Source organism: Idiotropiscis lumnitzeri, chromosome 7 (assembly GCF_059441095.1).
Source record: "Idiotropiscis lumnitzeri isolate Australia: NSW breed Sydney's pygmy pipehorse chromosome 7, RoL_Ilum_1.0, whole genome shotgun sequence".
NCBI lineage: Eukaryota > Metazoa > Chordata > Actinopteri > Syngnathiformes > Syngnathidae > Idiotropiscis > Idiotropiscis lumnitzeri.
In genome coordinates this window covers 2,608,481-2,631,276 of record NC_142397.1, presented here as the reverse complement: position 1 = coordinate 2,631,276, position 22,796 = coordinate 2,608,481, and the positions used below count along the sequence as shown (strand labels likewise).

General features: G+C 46.1%; 1 protein-coding gene across 11 annotated transcripts in view; it reads right to left on the bottom strand.

The window, feature by feature from the left end:
* Window positions 1–22,796, bottom strand: part of tenm4 (teneurin transmembrane protein 4) — a 152,224-nt gene that overhangs the window by 33,648 nt on the left and 95,780 nt on the right. For 7 of the 11 annotated variants that reach the window (XM_088301570.1, XM_088301569.1, XM_088301572.1 and 4 more), the window contains 9 exons: window positions 21,929–22,075; window positions 20,483–20,702; window positions 14,053–14,172; window positions 11,149–11,410; window positions 8,342–8,609; window positions 7,261–7,404; window positions 4,863–5,112; window positions 4,233–4,253; window positions 274–506 (listed from right to left, as the gene is read on the bottom strand). In XM_088301570.1, the coding sequence (XP_088157696.1) occupies window positions 274–506; window positions 4,233–4,253; window positions 4,863–5,112; window positions 7,261–7,404; window positions 8,342–8,609; window positions 11,149–11,410; window positions 14,053–14,172; window positions 20,483–20,702; window positions 21,929–22,075 (1,665 nt within the window). The remainder of the gene's footprint in view (window positions 1–273; window positions 507–4,232; window positions 4,254–4,862; window positions 5,113–7,260; window positions 7,405–8,341; window positions 8,610–11,148; window positions 11,411–14,052; window positions 14,173–20,482; window positions 20,703–21,928; window positions 22,076–22,796) is intronic. The other 4 variants (XM_088301571.1, XM_088301573.1, XM_088301576.1 and 1 more) reach the window with 1 other exon arrangement.

Below are 22,796 nucleotides of genomic sequence, written 5' to 3'. Positions count from 1 at the left end.
ACTAATGTGACCGTCATCATAACTTGCACAACTCAATTGGAAAACAAAACAAAACAAGAGAATGTGGTTGCGTAAGTGTGCACACCCTCTTGAACAGAATTGACCAATCCCATCCAACTGGAAACACGATAAATGGGAATCAGTGTTTGTAACCGCAAATAAAGCTCTTCGGCTGTTCTAGTCGGCTTTTCCTGACATTCTTCAGCTTTCATGTTTTATGCCAACACGTGTTGACGGTTAGCATGCGACACATGTCGAGCAGCGAGACCTCACCTCTGGGGTTGGTGAGCGTAGCCTCGGCGGCCTTGCCTCCGTCCCCGCAGCGCGCGTCGTCGTAGGGCAGGCACTGGTCTCCGGTGCCCGCCACCAGCTCCAGATTCTTGGCCACATCCTTGGGCGCGTTCAGCGACTTGACCTTGAACACCTTGCGGCTGCTGGTGTCCGACAGGTACACGGCGCCGTTCACCGGGCTGCTGGCCAAGTAGTACTTGTGAGCCGGGCTGTTGCTGTCGGCGAAGGTGAAAAGAAAATCAACAAAAGCATGTAAAACACAATGAAATTCGACCAGAAAAAAAACATTTTGATTTATTGGGGGGGGCAACGTTATTACATGAAAGCAGATTAAAAAAAAAAAAAGGCATCTTCGATGGAAATGCGGCATCCACAATCGTTGATGAGAACAGTTTTCTCCTCACAGCTTGCAAATTGTTCTAATGGCACACGAGGTGGAGTAGCTTTCACCGGAGACACTTTCTCTGACCCGTCATTTTCTCGCTGATATTAAAATGACAATGCCGTTTAAGCAAGCCGGTTCAAACGTAGACTGCCTTGTCCTTTGTTTCTTGTAATTCAGACAAAAATAAATCCACAAACACGGGCAATTTGATTTCCGAACCAATCCTCAGCTATTTGTCAAAGAATTCACCTGACCGCCATGTTTGTGCTTTTTACCGCGTAACTGGGAGGCGATCTTAATTTTTCGAACACAAGTTTAGCCTGGGTTGTCATGGAGAGTCTTTGTCATATTTGTTCCCCCCAAAGTTGATGATCTGTAACTCACTTCTTTTCAAGGATTAATGTTGTGTGATGTGTTTGAATTATTGTATATTATTCCATGTATAGATTTAATTATAAAAACAAATACTATGAAAAATAATAAATAAAATACAGCGCAACGAAACAAGCAACAAAACAATTTGTCAAAGTGCTTTGACGAACATCTTGAAATTGGGGGGGACAACACAACTATTAGTTCTTTCAACTCATTTTTTTTTGTATACTGCAGGAAAGCAAATTTTCACATTGGCAAAAGTTGAAATATTTTGTAAAATTGCCCAACTTAAAATTTGATCACAGTTTCTCGGCGTGACCTTTTGAGTTCAACCAACGTTTCAGTTCACGGTTTTCTGCCTGAGTAAAAACGACTCCATGGCATTTCCCAACCTATTTTGTCCTTACGTGCTCCAAAAACAGCACCGTGGGTGCATTTGATCCAGGAAGTCATTAGCGTCCACTCCAACGATAACCCAAAGTTTATCGGCCACTCGGCAGAGTCCGATAAGCATTCCGGAGACGCCTGTCAGATGGCTGTCATTCAGACTGGATTAAGAGCCAATCTCCACTCTTTAACCTTGAGGGTTCTTGCTTTTTTTTTTTTTTTCCTTCACCCATCGCTTTCTTCGAATGCCACAACAAGGCAAGGCTTTGTTGCCATTGTCAACTGATTTCATTTTGCTGACGTCGAGGCCACCGACCACGTTGAAAATCAGCTAGCTGGTGAAGAAGAAGAAAAAAAACAACAACAACAAAAATAAAACCCGCCGCGGTAGAGTAGGTCGGTATCCAGCCTCAATAAGTGGATTCTCGTTGGCGGGTGCAATCAGCTGATAGCTTATCAGCTCCAGGGGCGTATGTAGAGCAGGCGCTTTGAAAAGCAGGAAGCGTTATTCGGCGACCTTGAGCTCATGCGGCCGCGCGCTGGCCATCCATATTCACCGACAACATCGAGTTTGTCGGAGATAATTGGATTTTGCCGCATGCTGGCGCAGAAGCGGAGGGAGGGCGCGGTGGGACATCCTTAGCGGGGGGTCAATGAACATGAACGCCGGGTGAGATCGGCCACCTCCACTCAGTCCCGTATCGGCATGCGCGGCTCGCACGCCCACGGCGGGATCTCGCCCATTTTCTACCGACGCAGGCTGTTTTTTTTCCTCCTGAATAAATCTCCTTTTTATCATGCAAATGTGCTCCGCAAGAACAAAGGGACGTGATTTGGCTATTTTAGTCTGGTGCAGGCAAGCACACGGAGCAGTTTGGGTTGGTCGGAGTCCGACGGCGTCCTCAAAGCATTCAAATGCGTCACGTGTGAAGTACGAAGAGCATCGCGTGGCCGTGCCAAGGTCACCATCGGGACCTACTGCAGAATTCTCGTTGCCATGGCGACGTAGGACGGCGGCGATAGGGGGTTGTGATCACGCGAGTGGCTACTTCAGACCGAGAGCAAGAAAGAAAAAAAAAATCAATCAATCAAGAGGCCAGAAAGATGATAAAAGCATGGCTTGTATTTTCATTGGTAGAGGGAGCACTTCGTCACCAAGTCGTCGGAATTAGACATGGACAATCGGTGGAGTGGATCTGTGTACATCGAATCGAATCGAATCGTGGCTGCATCAACTGCACAACATCGTGATGGCAGTTAGAGCTTGAAGTTGATGACTCGCCGATGTTTCAGCTTTTACAACAAGCGTGTGGTAAATACCTCACTGAAAATAGGAACTGTTGGCAAAATCGACGCGTCAATCCTCAAATAATCAGTGGTGGGCGGTCAAGGCCTTCTCTGCTGGCCTAACATAATCAAGAAATCATGATCATATTCTTCTCATTGATGTCATATTAAATCCTAGTGTTGTATTTTTAGGTGAGAGTTTTTATCCAATCAGAATTCCGATAGCTCGTGTTGCCGGGCAGATTTCATGATACAGGCATCATGAGCTTGTTGCCTTCATTACAATAAATTGACCCCATAAACTCGCAGGATTTTAAAAGGCATCGCGAAAGCGTGAGTCACATTGCGCGAATACCTGGAAAGGCGTTTGCAACCTTTGGGTCATTATTTTCCTTGAAAAAAAAAAAAAAAAAAGATATTTGAGAAAGGACACTCGCCGAGACAGACAGAAAAGTCAATTGCGAGCCCGTGGGTGCTTGCTATTGTGCGACGCAATTCTTTTTTTCTAAATGGGGGCCAGTGACCGTCACGACCGGGCTTTTCATTCTCTGTTTGACCACATGTCGGCCGGCTGAAGTCGTGACCCGGCGATGGGAAATCAATCAGGAGCCCTTTCGACTGAGATGTGCCGCATCTGCCGACGGCTCTGCCCTCGCCGCCACCTGGCAGACGACGAGGCGCTCGTACCTTAAAGCGGAATGAATTGGGTGGTCGTTTCTAGCTTGCCCTGTGAGCTTCTGACAATGTATAATTATCGCAGTGGCGGGCGGGCAAGGCCTGCTCTGCTGGCCCCACATAATCAAGAAATCGTGATCATATTCTTCACATTGACGTCATATGATATCCTAGTGTTGAATTTTGAGGTGAGAGTTTTTATCCAATCAGAATTCCGCTAGCTCCGGTTGCCAGGCAGATTTCACGATACCAGTAGCACTAGCTATTCTTTCTGAGGCCTTCAGATACAATCATGCGGGTGTCGCTTATGAGTCTCAAAGGGGCTTTTACCGTTGATAGACAGTTGCGATAGCCAATCAGATCACGAGTCGATGATAAGAAGGCCTTCTTGCCAGCTTTATGTTGAATGTGATGAACGTGGCTTGTGATTGGATAGTCACTCGTGAGGGGGCAGCGCTATTATTGCAAGCAGTTACTTTGGAAAAAAAAAACAGGGTTGGCATCAAATATTTTTGGTCTTTTTCTTTTCGCAGCAGCGCTCGGTCGCTATTATACTCCATTGCGTTGTCACATCCAATATTTGAGGAAGCACTAATAAGCCACAAAAGCAGGAGACACAGATGCAAAGCAGAGGCGTGTGCGAGATGAAACCCGGTTAAAAATGGAATGGTATCAGCTGGAGGAAGATGACAGTAAACCAGACAGACAGTATCTCCACTCTGTGGATAATTTCTCCACTTTGAAGCCACGGCCCGAATTGGGTTCAAACGTTCACAAGGAGGAAAGGGTACCAAGAGAAGGGAATCATCTTTTTACGTCCTCTTAGCCTTACCTGTGCCGGAAGTCTTTATTTCTACCAAGAGCAGCAGACAGAGGGCAGAAGACAGACAATAAATGTTAGTTGTTAGGAAAGAAAGTCTTTAAAAAAAAAAACTGTTGTTATTTGGTAGAATTAATCAAACGGAACAACACATCTCCCCAAGCCCATCTGGGAAGACATTAACAAAGTCATTGATTGGTTCCTAGAAGAGGAGACGATCGGGTTCAAACGGACGCAGGTGCACGAGCCGAGACGGCCGTCCATCTTGCGCCTCGAGGGCAATTCCGTCCGTCTCGATCGACCGCCGTGTTTTATGACAGGAGTCGCCAAGAGAGAACGGGATTGAGTCCGGAAGAAGTTTGATTCTGAAAATCGGGTGCATCCGTCATTGCCGCTGCACAAACGTCAAAGCACTCATGGTCGGCTAGTTAAAAACGTAAACCGACAAGCTCGCATGATGAGACGGAGGAAGAAAAGACTTCAGAGAGGTATACTCATAAATGGGGCGAAGTGGGGACCTGCTCGAGAAACAAGCTCTCGCTAATTCCAAGAACCATATTCAGCGTTTTATTACGTTTCATTGTGACTCAATGACGTTTAATCGATGCTGGCCTATCCAAATCATGACGGGCATTCCGTTACCTGAGTTCCAGGACACTGGTGACGTTGCCCGTGGCGTAGATCCGCCGCACGTAGTTGAAGTCGCCCACGTAGAGGCTCCCGTCAGAGCCGCACGCCAGAGCCACGGGGGCCAGCAGCTTGTTTCCGTCGGCCATGCCGTTGCAGCTCGGGCAGGAGATGCTGCGGCGCCGCCCGTTGCCCATCACGCTGCCGATGACGGGCGGCTGCTGCGAGATGAAGATGTTCTCCCCGTTGCCCATGTGAAGAATACCTGGCGAGGACACGACGTGGGGACGCATTCATGTCATGATTTTTGGGATTGGACTGGGATGGATGATATGGCTGAAAAGTGGATGCGATATTCAAAATGAGAAATTCAAATCAGTCAATCCGAAAATTGGACAATGAGACTTTTTTGGATTCATGAAAAAGCAGCAGTGATAAAAGAATGCTTCACTTCAAGTGGTTCTGGAAACACTCAGTGAGGGATCTGGAAGTCGACTCTAAAATGTTTGCATGTAAGGAAGGAGCTAAGTTTAGCCTGGGTTGTTAGTGGTGATGTCAATCATTTCAGTTTTTGTCTACAAACTCTGATTTTACTCTCGTGATCTCCTCTTGGAAACTTCACGACAACATTAACGCAAAGAGCCTCCTTCAGTCCGATCCTTAAGCTCCCGTTTGAAATGCTTGTCATGCGTCTCACGTCTTCCGACCGCTCCTCGCCGTCGTGAGTGGTGTGAGCAGAGCAACATTTGGTCCATCAGCGAGCATCCTCATCCCCGGATGTGATTAAATCTCGCAATGGCTTCCACGAGCAGGCTGTCGGCAATTAAATTAGGCTTGATTTTAAAAACGATGGGCACGAACATGACACGGAGGAGCCAAAGTAGCGAGGCGATCCGCTATGCTACGTCTTGTCGAATGTGCCAGCGGCTTCTCTCCTCTGCACGGGCGCATTCCGACTCGGCGTGACGGATCAAAGCTTCCCGAGCACTTTTCCCATCAGCACGCCTCATCTCCTCTGATGAGGACCCTGCGCACGCCGAGCGGGACCCTCGCTGGAGACAGGTGGCTGGACGGGACTTTCTCCTCACTTCATCCACTTTTCAGGAGCCATTTGGCAGAAAATGAAATAATTGACCCCTTGGATGGCGGGGAGGGAAAAATGGACAGCGGTTATCGACAGCACAGAAAAATGTCTAAAACGGGAGGTAGTGAGTGTGTCGCAATCAGAAGCAAAGATGACGAGGTTCATTGAGGCGAATTGGCGAATTCCAATCAAATTTCTTGGTCAGTTTTGTTATTTTGTAGTTCAAGGTAGGCATGACCCGACAAATTGACAGTTTACGGCGGTTTTAAAAAAGGTAAGATTTCAATAACCACCGATACTGTCTGTCTGTCACCAGCAATGAGCTGAGGCGACTTCTAAACAGGACGTAATATGATTGGCTGCTTGCAGCGTCGAGGAAACGAGCTTCTGCTTTGGCCAGTGAGGGGAGGGGCGAGCAGTTACACACACAGAAGAGGAGGGAGGGAGCAAGACGAAGGAGACACTGCAAACATGGATGTATTTTTGCTTTGTTGATCAACGTGCATTGTCATTAAAAAAAAAAAAGACGCCGGTAGGTTCTAGGTAGCCTCAAGGATAACATGAGTAGCCCACGGGTCCTTTCCAAAAATAGCGCACCAGTAAACTGAAAATGCTCTCAAATGCAAGGAATGGATGATCTTCTGTTCACTGTTTTATTTTTCTCAACCGATTCAAATCATACCAACGAGCAAGCATCTCATTTAGAAAATCCCAGCTACTATTTTTTAACAAATTCCGGAGAAAAACAAAACACTCAAATAATGGTGGAATACAAGAAATGTCACCGTTAATTCATCAACTGGACTTCAAAATCTTCCAATTTTTTCCAGGAATTTTTCCAAAACTAAAATAGTTTTTTAACTAATTTACAATGAATTTTTCATCAAGCTTCCATTTTCCAATATTTCAATTCCTTCTGTGGGATGTCAGCTTGTCCAAATTCACACACGATTTTGACAGAAATGACATGTTTTTTTTTTAAGTACCCTAATTTCCTTTGAATGTCAAATGAATTCCCTTCACACGTCAATGGACTATTCTGTGATTGCCTTTTTTTTTACCCCCCATTTTGCATAAAAATGGTGACTTGCATAATAATGAAGAACAACCGCCTTCAGGCTCAGGAGACGAATGTCTATTAGTGATCTAAACGGACAAGAGAAAGGGCAAAAAAAAAAAGCACTTATCTTAAATTCCATATGTACAACAATTTGAACCACCATCCGTCGTCTTTCTGCGGTTCGTGTGCAACCGTAGGCGTGCAACAAAAAAACAACCCCCCCCCCCCAAGAATAGAACATTGCAAAAGGGATTTGGAAGTTGACTCACCGCTCGGTATATTCAAAGCGTGGTGCTTGTCGACGGTCCAGCCGCCCAGCTTGGAGGCCGAGCTCTCGTATCCCTGCAGAACGGCCGTCCTCTTCTCCCACAAGATCAGGTCCGGACATGATTCATACTCGAAACCCACAGACACTAAAACAACAAAGTCAGGTTAGCGCAAGACAACCTGGACTGGGAGGCGGTGGTGCGACGCCGCCACAGCGCATCCCACAGGGCGTCCTCTAATTGCTTATAAAACTCTTTATGTAGCATAAGAGTTATTTTCCCAATATAGCGGAAGGTCAACCGCTGATTTGTCCCATCGGAAATAAAGGAAACAATTCCTTCTTGGGTAAAAAGTGTCACCATCAAAAAGCTTGGATTCATTTTTTTTAAGATCCTTTATATTCATTAAGTGTAAGAAAAATATTTTTGACTGAAATGATTGGAGTCATAATGGAAAGTAATCGGCAGCGTTCCCAAATTCGCCTATTCGTGTTTTTTTTTTTTTTTTCCTTTCCGAAATGTTCCAAAATGTCAGCAAAGCACTGCCTAAATAGTAATCGGTAACAAGGAAGTGAAACATCTCAATTTAGAGACAAGCTTTGTTTGTTAGGGAGGGGCTAAGTTTAGCCTGGGTTGTTAGTGGAAGAGAGAGAGTCTTTATCACATTTTACCCAAAACAAATCACATTCGTCTCGTGGTGTGCATGCAATCACAGATTAACTTTTCTAACGTTCAAAATGTTTTTTTAAATTTTTTTTTTATATACAGAACATTTAGTAAGTATAGTTTAGTTGTATTCAACTTTTAAGGACAATGCATCTTCCAACCATTATTTTGACGTGAATCTAATTCCACACAATCAATCCGATTGATCTCGTTCCAATTGATATATTTAGATTTAAAAATAAATGTACGTTGTGCAGGCTTGTTATTGGTCTTATTCTAAAAATTGTGGCAGACAAAAAAATAAAAAAATAAAAAATCCCCATTCATTTTCACAGCACTTAAATATTATTCAATATCATCCCAAAGGCATCCAGATTTTTTTCACTCAGCATTTCGCTTCGGCTATTTCGTCACTGACCAAACGCTTCGGACAGGCCGTAGACCTTCTGGCTGTAGACGTCCGTCTTGTCCCACACAAAGTCGTAAAGGAGGTTGGGCCCAGCGGGGAAGGACTTCCTGAAGAGCCGGCCCTCTACCGCCACCATGAGGTGCACCTTCATCAGGTTGAACGGGATGGTCACGTGGGTCAGGGTCACCCTCAGGATGGACTTGTAACCCGCCGTCCTGCTGCTCAGGTAGCCCAGCTTCATGTCCGTTCCCGGTATGGCAACTTCCTCCTGCAGTGTCTACGCGGGAGCAAAAACCAAACCAGACATGCTCGTTATTTTATATCCATCCATTGACAATTTGGACTCTTCTGGTAAAGATTGGGAAACAAAAAAGCTTTCAAAAGGGACCAAAATGTTCCGGTAAATGTAATTAAAAATGTAACTTTATCTTTGGAACTCTGCAAATATTCCAATTATGTCAGAATTCATTAATAGTTATTTATTTATTTTTTAAATTTTCACCGTTTTTTCTAGTGATCATCGGCATTTTGTCGATTATCGTCATCGCCCTATTTTTTATTTATTTTTTTTTAACTTTCAAGGCCGATAAATTAAAAGCTGGTTCATTTTGGCTCACTGCAGCACACTTCTCTCTTTCTCTGCTGTGCTGGTAACCCTGCCTGCAGAAGCCGATTGACCCGCCGATTGGTTCCTTGTGCAGTGGGTAGCAGCCAATCAGCAGTAAGCTGCCTGTTTGCTTTTTCACCTGGAGTCACACGCACTACGGGAGAGGTCCCGTGAGCAAAGGAAGAAATGCCCCGCCCCACTACGTTTAACTGCACATCAATTATACACAAGCCGCCAACACCGGTTCCACCAAGCGACACTAAAATTGGGTGCACACATCTCTCATAAGCATTTCTTTAGCTTGACCCAAGTGTTTTGCAGTGAATTCCAAGTCTCCAAAAAATCCGCCCAATCGGGAAGCAGCTATCCTCGACAGAAAGAGCTGACCACCGCTAACCGCTCGGCCAGCGTGCTGCCACATGCCCATAAATACAATCCATATGGCCTTTTATTTCACAAGCAGCGTCCATTTGTCTTCCCTTCTGGCCGCCGACCAGCACAGACCGTCGCGTATTATTCATAACCTTTCCTTCGAGCAGATCTATGGAGCCGAAACATCAATAGGAGGACAATTATAGTGCGGCATCATAGGCAAGCCGCTGAAGGATTTCTTCATTATAGCGCACTGAATAGTTTTCTCCATCGATTTCAGAGCAGAAAAGTCCTTCATTACAAGTGCTCTGTCCCGCCGTCTCGATGCGACGGTGGCAGCGCCGCGTTGCCCTTGGGCTTTGCGTCTTACACGGCCGTGCAGATAATATATGGCGTCATAATAACAAGCCGGGCGGAGACCTGCGCGCATGTCAGGTGGCGTTCACGTTGCAGCGAAAGGTCAGCCGGCGCCGGGTTATTCCGCTCTGCTCTAATTAAGTCACCTTTGCCCACTCTCGCCCTCCTTTTTGGTCCGGCAAGATAGACTGGAACAATTAAAACAGCGACCCGCCGTAACGCCGGTCAGAGGACACGTCAGTCAGCCGCGCATTTGGTTGCAGCGCCATTGATCCAAATTCGCCCTCGCGAGGACCGGCGAGCAGAGAGTGGCCCTCAAAAGAGGAGCCAAGACAAGGCGGAGGCTATAAATAGACGCACACGAAATTCACTGATATGTCATAAATCTTGGGAGGCAAACTGGGAGACGAGATAATTAGAAAAGGGCAAAGAGACGCCGGTTCGACAGGCAGTCACGTGCGCTCGCAAAATTGATGTCGAGTAGCTTGTTAATTGTACTTTTTTCGGCCCGACAGCAGCAAAGATGAAGTTGCATCAATATAACGGTCAAATTCATAATAAAAATATGTTTTCCCTAAACTTCACATTCTTTTGCCAAGCGTTTTCTCCATTTGTAGCAGGTTCCCCATCTTTTCATGAACAGAGGTCCAAAGCTTAGAAATTATTTAAGTGGCCTTGGCTGGCTTTACGTTTATTGACTTTTTCTGCATCAGCAAAGTACAAAATGTCGACGCGTACGCTCGTACTGTTTTGCCAAAGTTGACGACTCAAATACCTCGCTTATGTTTTTTCCAACTTGAATTCATTCTTTGCACTTACTTTATCAGGAACCATGATCAATAACTTGACTTAAAGGAATAAAAAAATGCAAGCTAACCATGTCGACCTTTACTAAGATGAGTGCGTCTTGCGTTGATATGTCAGCTCGAAAATTAGCCGACAAGCTCACAATTACGCTGATTTCAGTGTTAAAACATCAACGTGATGCCGGGATGACATTGTGAAAGTGCGTACTCATCCATGCTCGGCACGCTGGAAAGTGGCCAAGTTGCAAGGAAGAGCAATTACTTGGGAGAGAGACGACGATCACACTAGCGACTATTACTATTACGCTTGATGAATCGTCCTCGGAGTCTGACACACGTGTGTGGGAGGAATCATTTGCAGGAGACCCCTGTGTGCGTTCCAGTCGAAAGCAGGAAGATATGTGGGTGTGTGTGTTAGCGATCGGCCGATTATCGGGGGCGATTTTTGGCATTTTGCCGATTATCGGCATCTAGTTTTTGAGTTTTGATTTTTCAAAATGTTGACACCATTTTGCCCTTTTTTTTAACAAATGAACATCGGCTTCAAATATCGGCTTTAAAAAAATCGGCTTCAAATATCGGTTATCGGCCTCCATGACTACTAAGAATCGGTATCGGCAACGGCCCTGAAAAAAGAATCACTCGGTCACGAGTGTGCGTGAAGCCTCAGTCACCTGGATTTCGGGCACCACCGTCCCCCTCTCGGCGCAGGAGCCGGCGAAGGCGGTGAGCGGCGCCGGCGACACCACGGGGCTGGGCCGGGCGAAGCTGCTGAGGTCACAGCTGGGGATGTCGTTCTCCTCGTGGCGCATGACCACCGTGTCCATGACGAAAAAACGTCCCCACGGCAGCCACAGGGTGTGCTCCTGCGTGATGAACGGCGCGCGTTCAAAGTGCAGCGCCACGGCGATGCCCCCGTCGGTGACCAGGTCGAAACTGAGAAGACAAGAGGGACATACATGACGCATTGGACGTCTGCTCAAGGTGGAAGTCTCAGTCTTTTTTTTTTTTCCTACATTTTTCCACTCCGTCGAAAAGCCCTGACGTGCAAGCATAACAGCTAAATGCTGCTTCACCATGTTTGCTTTGAACTCTCGGCTCCATTATTTGACCCAAGTGGGCATACCTCAGAGCCCTACTGGGTTTGTAATCAGTTAGCATTTGTCGAATATTAGCAGGACCCAGTGGCAGGCCGTACATTTCACACCGAGGCCTTCAGTGAAGTCCGACTTCGTCCGACTTGAATAAATCCCACTCGTATTTTCATCATTTAAAGACACCACGGCTGGACAAATAATATTCAGAAAAACCTTTAGACAGTACTGAACGAGTGTTGGACCATCTCGCCTCTCTTGAAAGGTCCGTCTTGAAAATGGCCTCGCAAGTGCATCTGCAATTAAATCCACACTTTTTCCTCCTCCTTAAAAGAAAATCAAGAATTTTTTTGAGATTTACGAACGGTCGCCACTTTCGACTTTCGGGTGTGTTGATTCCGCATAGCACCGCCCCCTCACGAGTGAGTATCCAATTACAAGCCGTGTTCATCAACTCGCGATCTTATTGGCTATCACGAAAGCCCCCTTCGCTCCGTGGTTTATGTCAAGCCACCAAAAGCGAGCAATGCAGCGAAGAAAAAAAACAAAAAAACTTTTTTTTTTTTTTTGTTGTCTACAACGGCAAACTTTTCAGAGGCCTGCATACTTTGAACGAAGTAGGCCTTGGACAATAAAGAACACATCATAGAAATGAGTCTCGACAGTTTTCCCATTTCTAAGTGGCTGAACAGGTGCATTTCTGATTTCACGCTGCACTGAGCCTGTTTACAGTGATCGCAGCTGGGAATGCTTGTGGCTGCCGGGGCATGTTTACAGGAGGGGAAAGCTCGACGATTGAGGAGTGTTTACACTTAAGATGCCTCCGAGAGAAGCGTATAGAATTTGGGGGAAAAGGACAAACGGAACCTTGCGTGAGAAAAACACACGCAAGGGGGAGGGATGAAGGAAGGCGGCGTTGCAGATAGCAAAAAGCAAAAGTCCGAGAGGAAAAGACTTTAAGGCCAAAGCAGATTAGAGGAGAGTTGATGATGAGGGATGTCGATGAAAGGCAGGGGAGAAGGATCAAGAGTGAACGCGGCAAGTGATAAAAATGTCAGCAGGAAGTGGAGCATGTTTCACAAACGCAACGGCTTCCATTCTTCCAAGGAAGACACAAAATGGTTGCGTGTCTGTTGTTTGACGCCAAACTTGGACAACTGCGCTCTTTGTGGACGTGCGTTGGCGAGCTGCAACGCCCCCAAAAGCAATCACCAGCACACTTCCTTGGCATCGATTAACTCTCACTTCAACGTTTATGCTCAAAATCCCGGAAAATCCCTTTACTGTCTCCACAAGGACGCGTGTAAATTCCCCATTCAAACGCTAATGATTGCAAATGTCAGGATGCCAATAGAACATCATTTCAAGTTGCAGGTTTTTTTTTTCTCGTTGCCCCCTATAATTGCGAACGTGCAGCCAAACAGATTGCACGGACCGGAAATCACCTCTGAGTAGAGCATAGATAGGGTTGGTCATCAGGAAGAATTATGTCAAATTAAGGTGAATACGTCACAAGATAAATGAATCAAATTGCGAGCCTCACATTATAGTTGTCTAATGTTTTCAGAAAACAAGATTTTTATTTTTTTTTTTAATGGAGAATTGGATTGCTGGCATCAAAATATGAGCTGCGGGTGAATATGTCGATCGCGTACGTTTCCACGAAAATCGGCCCGAAAGAGGCGAACGCCGTTTCAAAAATATCGAAAATTCCGATAACCGATTAATTGTTTAAAAGATATGAATATAATAACTTCTTTTTGGGTCCCGTAATGCTTCCAACAACAAAGATGTGATATTTTGTTCTGATGCATTTGTTTAACTTTACAACAAAAAGAAAAATCGATTTTTTTTGGGGTGGGAATGTTTAAATTTCATTTTCTTAGTTATATGTTGAGAGAGAGAGAGAGAGCGAGAGAGAAAAACACAGAGAAAGAGAGAGAGAGAGAGCGAGAGAGAGAGAGAGAGAAAGAGAGCGAGCTAGCTAATATCGGCTTGTTATATCGATTCGCCGATTCATCGGTTGGGCCCTTCTCCAGCCGTTTCCATCGAATCACGTTACCTGGTGGACAAACCACTTCCCGACGCACTCCACCATAATCTTATCAGTGAGATTAGGATTACTAGTCCTTTAAAAGACGCGCTAACGCGCAGAACCAAAAGTGCGTAAATCTACGTAAAGAGCGTATCAAATGCATGTGTGCCGCTTCAATTCCTCCCGAAAGCACCACTGTCGAATAAACAACGTCCATCTGCGCCACGCAGTCCAAACTTGCTCGCTTTCAATTGGCATATTTGATTCCCTTTTCCTCGCCGGCTGCAACTGAAGCGTAACTTACGAGCGTGCACCAGACGGGCTTTGTTTGATGTCTCTGGGAATTGCGCCCGGCGCTTCCAAATTGGAAAGCGTGAGGCGGATCAATGGCGGCGCCGAAGCATCTCGAGAACACAGACGTGTTTGACTTGATGGCGTGCGTCTCTTACCTTCCGTCCTGTCTGGTGACGGTGTATCCGAACGCCGGCTTGTTGATGAAGCTGATGTTGACGCCCACCAGCGGCGTTCCGTCCGAGGTCACCACTTGTCCGCGGATGACGCAGGCGTGCCTGCACGGGAACGGGAAAAGAGCGGCGAGGTCACTGCGATGTCGACAAATTGGACCTTCTGCTTAATGACGCCAAAGAATAATAGTCGCTCGGTAAATGAGGACGAGTGTCTTGAATTAAAGTGGGACGCGGCAAATGTGAGTTTATTGTCGGATAATGCATCACTTCAAGCCAAAAGACGACCACGGGGATGAATCAACATCTTTCCAGCTCAAGCCAGCGATTAAATTAACACATCACAGCCCCCACGGCCCCCCAAGTGCCAGAAAAAGAAGCGCTTTTTCAGAACTATGACCTTCACTGGGTTCTTTCTGTTGTCCCGACCAAACACTCAACATGGAGCAGAATCTTAAAATGAACTCGAGGGAGGTCAGAGTAGGAGTTTGGTGCTTCCTCTAACCCAGGGGTGGGCAAACTTAATTTTTTTTCAAGTTCGGCAGACCAGATTAAAACGTTCAACGGGCCGCATGTGGCCCCAGGGCCGCAGTTTGGAGAAAAAAAAGTAGTGGTAGTCATGGCAACAACTTATGTGTGGCCGAGTCGTTAGTTTAACGCGGCCACAATTGAAGCGACCCAGCTAGCTTGCTAATGTAGCATGCGGCATCCGCCACAACAAAGATTAGCTACTTACAGCACCAAAATATACGAAATCCACCCAGGATTTTACTTTTGTATGAAACAATATCTAATTTTTGCTGTGTTCTGTATGGAAGACAAAAAAAAAATGTTTTCAGTTCCTGCATTGATGCTGAATATCTGTGAGAAAGAAGCAAATCTAATATTGCAGCAAGAAACAAGTCAAAGATTCATGGTAGCTTATGAAAATCAAACACCGTACAAAATTAAAGCAATCAAGGACAACAACAAAAAAAAACATCTATGTCTCAGAGGTTGTTTTTTTTTTTCTTAGCCGAGCTGGAGCGATAATGAGATAAGAAAGCTTTAGTTTGCTTTTTGCTCTAATTAAAAAAAAAAAAAGCACGACTTATCTTTCTCATTGCGACGGAAACAATAAAGAGTGCAGATTGCCAGACTTGCTTGGCTGCTTATCAAGACTCCGGGGCCGCCACCCTCCACCTGGACATCGACGTCTTCAAATGAGAGCCAATCGGCTGTCACCCCCAACGATCGATTGGCGGCCAGAGGTGGTGAGAAAAAAAAAATACAACGGCGTACTGTGCTGGATGGCATTTTTCAGGTATTTGTCGAAAATGCGACTTTTACGCCTTCCATTTGACGACTGCCAGCTGAGGATACGAACGAATCTGCACAACATGCAAATTAGATGACGTCACACAGGCTACAGGCAGGTTCCCAAGGGAAGCCAGTCGAGCGGCGATTTTGCGACCCACGCATGCGCAAAGAAGAAAGCAAACTGTCCAGCGATTCGGCCCCTTGCAAGGTGCGGACAAGTTTCCAACAGCGCAGGTAAAGCATCTTCACACCAAGCTTGCTTTATCGCACTTTTAATTGACGTTTCATAGCGGCTACCAACATCAACACAACACCATCCTGAAATCATATTCAGTCGCTAATAAAACGTTAGTTAATTACGCCGTCATTGTAACGTCTCCGTCGTTAGTGGCTACTGCTGGCTAGCAGCTAACTGTTAGCATTAGCAACAAATACGAGCTCCCCCCGCACTGCCAACACCGGTTGCCGATCTACAAAAGGTTTGGATTCTTATGAACCGGTCCGCAGCGGAAAAAAGGGAAGGGACCACTGCAGTGTAGAGTGTGTTTGCCACCTATGGCGGGCATTCATCCAAATAGAACGTCTCCCTTGACAAATGACCTGGCACAGCGCAGTCGTACCTGCTCATTGGTCAGCCATTGTTTGTGCCCAAAACAAAACACTCCCTGGACAAAAGGCTATTTTTAATAGAGGTTTGGGTCTTAAATATTGCCACATAGCGGAAACAATTAACACCGGCGTGTTAGCGGCCGCCCTCAACATGTCCTTACCACAGGCAAGATCATTCACCTCCTACTATGCCGTTCCCCAGGAACCTGCCTCTATGTTAATTAGGCTGGCTCTCCTTCAGCAGACCTTGGCCGTCCAACCGCTGCACTGTAAACAAGCGGAGCAGATAACGCCGCAAATACGTCCAAAGCGGCTGTATTTGCACAGAGTTACCGCCAGAGTTAACCCGGCGCTGTCATGCGATCATTATTCACGCCGGCAGTTTATTTGGTTTGAAGAGGGAAACCATGGCGGGTTTTCTTTTACGGTGCGTGGAAGTGGAACTATCTCCTCCCCCGGCCCACCGAAAGGCCATTCCGCCGCCGCCTCCTCCTTGTCAAGACAAATGATTTAAATATTGACATCAAACAGAGCCTCGAGAAGGAGACGCTGAGGGAGCATGAAGTCACAGAGGGCCTTTTGCACATTATCTCCATCGCGAAGCGCACAGCACATATTCTGTGAGGGAGGGGACACATTCATGAACGTAAACAAGAGAGTTTGTCATTTGGACCGCCTGACCCAAGAGCTGCATCGGTAATGGATTGCAATGCGTTCGTCTTTGAAGTGCGTAATGGAAACAACCAAAAACGGCCGCTTGAAAACCAAAATGGCAGACTTCCTGCGTCTTTTCAGACAGGGCTTGATGAAAGTTAACTGCAACTTTCAGTTGTGTGCTGGCATGTGGTTATCTTAAACTGGCTCCGTCGGCTGATTTATTTATTTTTATTCAATAAATTGAGTATGGCAAAATCCCCAAATTGGCCTGACAATAATAACGATGAAAAAATGAAGCAATTTCGCTTGGGCCTTTGCGGCGTACAATAAACACTGACGTCGGCGTATTACAATGGTGAAAAAAGGCGTTTACAAAAGCCTGCAGAGACGAAACAACAAGAGACGCTAATGGGCTGACGCTAATAACGCCTCTGCTGAGGATCAATCTCTCCCAATGGCTGCCGCTGTTTACTATTTCATCCGGTATCCGCCAGTGCCGTTGCTGCCCACTGCAAAAAAAACCTCAAATCTAAGCAAGATTAAATACTGATTTTAATCCGATAACAATTCAATTTGTCACCCTGAAACTGACTCGTAAGCCACGAATCCATTGTAGCCCCGGGAAAAAAAAAAAAAAAAAACATGTTTCGTGTCTTTAATTAGATGTTGCAACACAAGTCCATTCTTGATGTTGAGACTGAAGACCTTATTTCGGACTCAAGTCTTGGTCTTGTTTAGGTCTGAGTGAGTTCTGATCTTGGGCAAGTCTCGGTCTGGGATGGTGCAGTATTCAGCGCAAGTCGACTTTGCGGTTTTTTTGTGCAACAAAAAGAAAGAAGTAGTTCTTCCTCATCAACCAGTACACAGTAGTCGTCATGGCAACCAGCATTCACCAAAAGGCACAACAACCGCCCAGGATTCCACAGTTGGCTCCAATACTACGGTGTGACATCGTAAAAAAACAAACGAAACAAGAAACGCAAAAATAGAATTATTCAGTATATTCTTGACTCGATTACTTTTTCTAGTTCCGTTAAACCCAATTCAGTGTTTCAGTCCCTCCCAAACGGCGGCCCCTGTTTACTATTCCATCCGGCGTCCGTCCTTGCCGCCGCCAGGGACCTCGTCGCTCTCTTGTATCGCGTGTCACACCGGAGAGAGCGAGGGGCTTTTATGCAGTGGCAGCCGCTTTATTGGGTGACACCTCTGCAGCTTCTTGCGGTGGCAAACATCACAGAGCGGCAAGCTCCGACATGTCTACGAGGAAGCGGTTAAGTGGGATCAATGGAAAGATGATCGGCTGACCGTCCGTATCAGGAAAGGTGCCGGGAGCTCATCTGAAGCCTCCGAACGCGCTGTCATAACCGCTCACTTCTGTCAGCGGGGGTGCAAGGGAAACGAACACCAGTCATGAATAATAGATTGTCACTGATATTTTTAGGTGAGCCTCCATTCTCGCCGCTCATCTCTGGATTCTCCACTTTTGACTTATTTATGGCCTTTGCTTCTGCTTCTTCTTCTTTTCGCTTCCTCGCTCGTCCGGTGGAGAGCAAACGCTGAGTGCTCGTTGACAGCTGGAGAAAATGTCAGGGGCGGGGGGTGGTGGTCGGGGGGGGGCGGTGTCACGGTGTTTCTCGTACACACGCCGCTACGTAAAAAAAAAAAAAAACGCATCAACGCCTGCCTTTTAACCACCGGTTGCTGCAAACTGTTGCGTAACCTAAAAAAATAGATCAACACAGAAATTCTGATGCAATGCAATGCAGATAGGGGGCGTCGTATGTGACTCTTGATTTTTTTTTTTTTTTGCACCATACTACAATAAAGTGTAATTGCACATCCACTCCAGTCGTTGGCAGTGGCGCTCTCATTGCCCATTGTGCAGCATTGTAACTTTACGATGTAGTTTTGTTTTGCAACAAAAATTATATTATTTATATAGTTGCGGTGGAGAGTGGGTGGTGGGAGGGGGGGCGTAACAGAAAACAATTGAGAAGCACTGAACTAGACTCAGGAAGTCCTCAATATGAGCCTCAATCATAATAAGATGATGGGCATTCTATTCAGCACAGATTTAGTCCAAATCGTTTTTTTAGGCAATTACAAACAGTAGTTTGAGTTCCACAAAAAAAAAAAAAAACATGATACCCTTGTGCTGCGAAAAATTATCCTGCTTGAACCGAGACACTTTAAAAAAAAAAAAAACGCGTATGTTGGCTTCCGTAACAAAGTTTTGCTAAAAATAGTGGCGTCTGAAGCCGTAACCTCCCCCGTCAGAAAATCACAACACACGGCAGTGTTTGTTTTCCTGACACGATTAAAAAAAAAATGCTAATAGCAAAGTCAAAAAATGTGATATTGTTGACTTATTTTTCAGTTTTGATGCTGATTTGTCGCAAGTGAAAAAAGACGTGCGGCTTCCAAAGCGGGATGCAAATAAGGTGACGAGAGTCGCACGAGCGATTAAAGATGAAGCAGGAAGGAAACAAAAGGCGTCGAGAAGCGTCGGGGGGGGATGGCGGCAGGGGAGGGCGGGGGGGGGGCTACTCTGACAGCCTTCCTGTGGAATATGAAAGCAGCGTTGCGGTGCGCCTCGCGCCTCTGGGAGCGGGCCTCAGATAGATTACAGTAAAAGTAATCACAACACATGAATACGAGATGCCGTTCACGTCGCTTTTTTTTTTTCCCCTCCCTCGTTCCGTGTTTGTCCATCATCATCTGTCCGTCATCCGTCAAGCGGCGCGCAACCACCGCCGGCTGCCCATTTCACCCTCCATTACTCCATCCAGCTGCCTTCCTCCTCCCCCAAAAAAACCCACCCCTGCGACACTTGCTTTTGCTGGAGTTATTTATAGCGCAGTTGTCTTAAGCAATAACGTGCTAAATAACTCTGCAAACGCAATAACGAGCAACAAGCGGGCTCCTTGCTAATGTTATTTTCGCCGCATTTAGTCATTGCAGGCCCACAGTTCTACACTTCAAACGATTCATTATCGGCCTCCTGGAACTTGTTGGACGGTTTGTTGATTGGATGTAATTGCTTTGAGATGAATACAAGTCGCGTGCCTGGTGTGGCGTCTTAAAGATCACGCGCATGGAAAGTAGGCTAACATTCGGCTTGAAGGCTACAGGAGATTCGCGCGCGAGATGCAATATAAGAGCTGTGTCAAAGGATCATGTGCTCAGTTTTGACTGATAATAAATATAAAATCAATGACAAAAAAAATCACCTCAGGGTCCTTCCAAAGAAGAATTCAAATTTAATGATGATTATGACACTCGACGATTAGAAAATTGGCTAATTTCTTCATACAAGGAAACCATGCTTGAATTTATTTACGTGTCAACCTTTTTTTTAATAAATTATTTAAAATAAAAGAAATTTGATTTGTTTGAATTTTGTTTCCATTTACACATTTGTTCTCATTTTGTACCCAAAAAATCAAAAATCGTTCAAATCAATTATTACGAAAATAATAGTGATTAATATTTTTTTTTCATCATCGAGCAGCCCTACTTTGGATTTGACAGATGCTGATTTTGGAGGTACATCAGTGATATTTAAAATATACAATAATAATGCTCAAGTTTGACCGATAAAATAGGATAGATGATAGGTAATTATTTTTCAGAATTGGATGGATGTATTATTGTCCAAGATTCAAGTTTGTCACAATTTGACGTTGTCACTTTTCATTTTGCAATCGCTGTCGTCGTTTTTAACGGCATTTTGGCCCTTTAAGGCCTCTCCACACCAACGTCCGACGTCGGTATATAAGATATGCAGATGGTGTACCTAATGAAGTGGCCAGTGAACGCGGCCGAAAGGAGCGCGCCAAAGGTGACTCACTTGGCGTCGAAGGGGCTGGCGCCTCGCACCACGTGAGTGCTCTCCCGGCCCACCAGGAAGCGCACGCGCTCGTAGAAGCTCTGCGGCTTGCCCTGGTTACCCGACGACACCTGCGTCTCCTGGATGATGTCCAGGGGGTCCGGCGAGCCCGCGCACAGCGACGTGGCGTGACAGGTCGCCTGGAGGCAGCAGTCGGGATCCATGCAGTCCGTTAGCCCGTCTGCAAGGGCACACATTGTCAAGGACACCACAACGATATTTAAAACGAAAAAAAAAATTTGAAATTCCATCTGGACTAAGTCCTCCTCAGCAGTAGTTGGCGCTATACTGCGGCAGAAAGACGTCACTGTGTTAAATAATATTTTATGTGAAAATGTACTCAGTATTGGCAAGTACTCGGAGTGATTCCTTGCCCTGATGTGGGTCTGGAAAAAAAAAACTATCAGTGACAATGGGGGGGAGCTCAAAAAATAAACAGGCCGCTGTCCGTCAGTCTTCCTTAAATAAAAGCACGCTTGCGGAGAGCTGGCGCCCACAGTGAGTTGGACAGCGCAGGAAGTCACGTCCCGGCCGAGGGGCGCCGAGTGTGTGCCTGTCAGCGCTCGGGGCTGCTTAGAGCGGTGCTGCTCAAGCCGGGGGTGCGCGAGTCGTGACTTGGGGGTACGCTCAATCATTTGCGATGAATTATTGGGCAGGGTGGTCCAAATAAAATGCAGACTTCCAATAAAAAAAGCTGCTTACCTCCGCTGTTAAAAATGCCAAGATGATGGCGGCATATGAGATTTCGAGCTCTCACAAGCTCTCATGTCGAGGTGACCTCGCTAAAATTTGTCGTTTGGAAGCATAATTATTGGAGACGTTTTCTTTAGCATTTAATAAATAATAAAGCTTCTTTCTAAAAAAAAAAAAATACGAGGAAAATACAATCCTTAATTCAAGTGCATTTATTCAGCGAGGATAATATTCAAATTTTGAGGAAAAGAAATGCTTGAAGTGAGTGAAATAAAAAGGCATATTTTGTCTCGATTTCAAATATTAAACGCTGGTTAAGATTTGAGTCGTTCAGCGAGATGGGCTCTGTGATTGCTTTCCTCCGGGCTCCTTTCTTATCTTGCGCACGACAATGCGGAAATGATTCCTGTTTCTTAGCTGGAATTTAAATCAGCAGTTGCTGGCATCTTTCTGTTCGCAGTCCTGTTGTAAGTGCCGTGCTTCTCAAATAGTGGGGCGAGCCCCCCTGGGGGGGCAGAGTGCGATGCTGAAGGGGCGCGTGTGAACCTGGGGAACAAAAAAGTGTAGTTGCACCTCCACTCCAGTAGTTGGCAGTGGCGCTCTCCTTGCCCATTGTGCGCAGCGACGATTAACTCCACGGTGTAGATTTGTTTTGCGACGAAAATGCTATTTTTTTATAATAGCGGGTGGCACACGTGCTCGTGCACGTTTTACCTCCGTCGTTGTCCTTGACGTCGCCGCAGGCCGTCTCCATGGAGGTGTCGCAGCCGCTGCCCCTCCAGCCCAGCTGGCAGACGCAATACCAGCCGCCGTTACCCAGGGTGCACCTGCCGTTGCCATTGCACAGACCGGGACAACCCTCTAGGCAAACACAAGCGCAAGGGATGAGATGAGTTTCCACAACAGTTCCCATATTTAGGTCGGCACTTTTTAAAAATGAAAATAATACCGCAGATCGCCCGAGCTGCATCTTGCGGGCCCACTGGTGAGCCCCAGAACCGCAGTTTGACAACCACTGGGTTAGCGCGTTTATTTATGGACCGGCGCTCGCCGACGTTGACGCGCTCACGCGAAAACACGCGCTCTGGTTTGTGATTGTTGCACGGCGAGTGCCGTGGGCGGGGTGGGGGCGGTGTAATGACCCTACACTTGAAGTTGATCAATGCGATACACCTTCGGCGAAGCCGCTAATATCCCTTCGCCGTGCACTCAGATGCGCCCGATCCTCACAGTCGATACTGGAGTCATTACCCGCCTTTATGCTGCATAATGACACACGTTGTTTCTCTTACTCGCTACTTACTATCACGTGCTAACACGCACGAAATGGTCTGCAGCCATGATGGCTATTGAACAAAAAGGTCCACGCTACGTCATTATTCACTCATGTGGTTAACGCGGGCCGTTAACAAATAAAAGGAGCTCATTGGCGAGTAACAACCGTTTCAAATTTTTGGGGACACGGCATCTTATTGGTGAGTTGTGCACGTGGGCGATTCAGGAGGACGACAATTCAATTCATGCCGATAAATTGAAAATGAGTGAGATCAAATGCATTTTTGAAGTACGTGAAATAAATTGA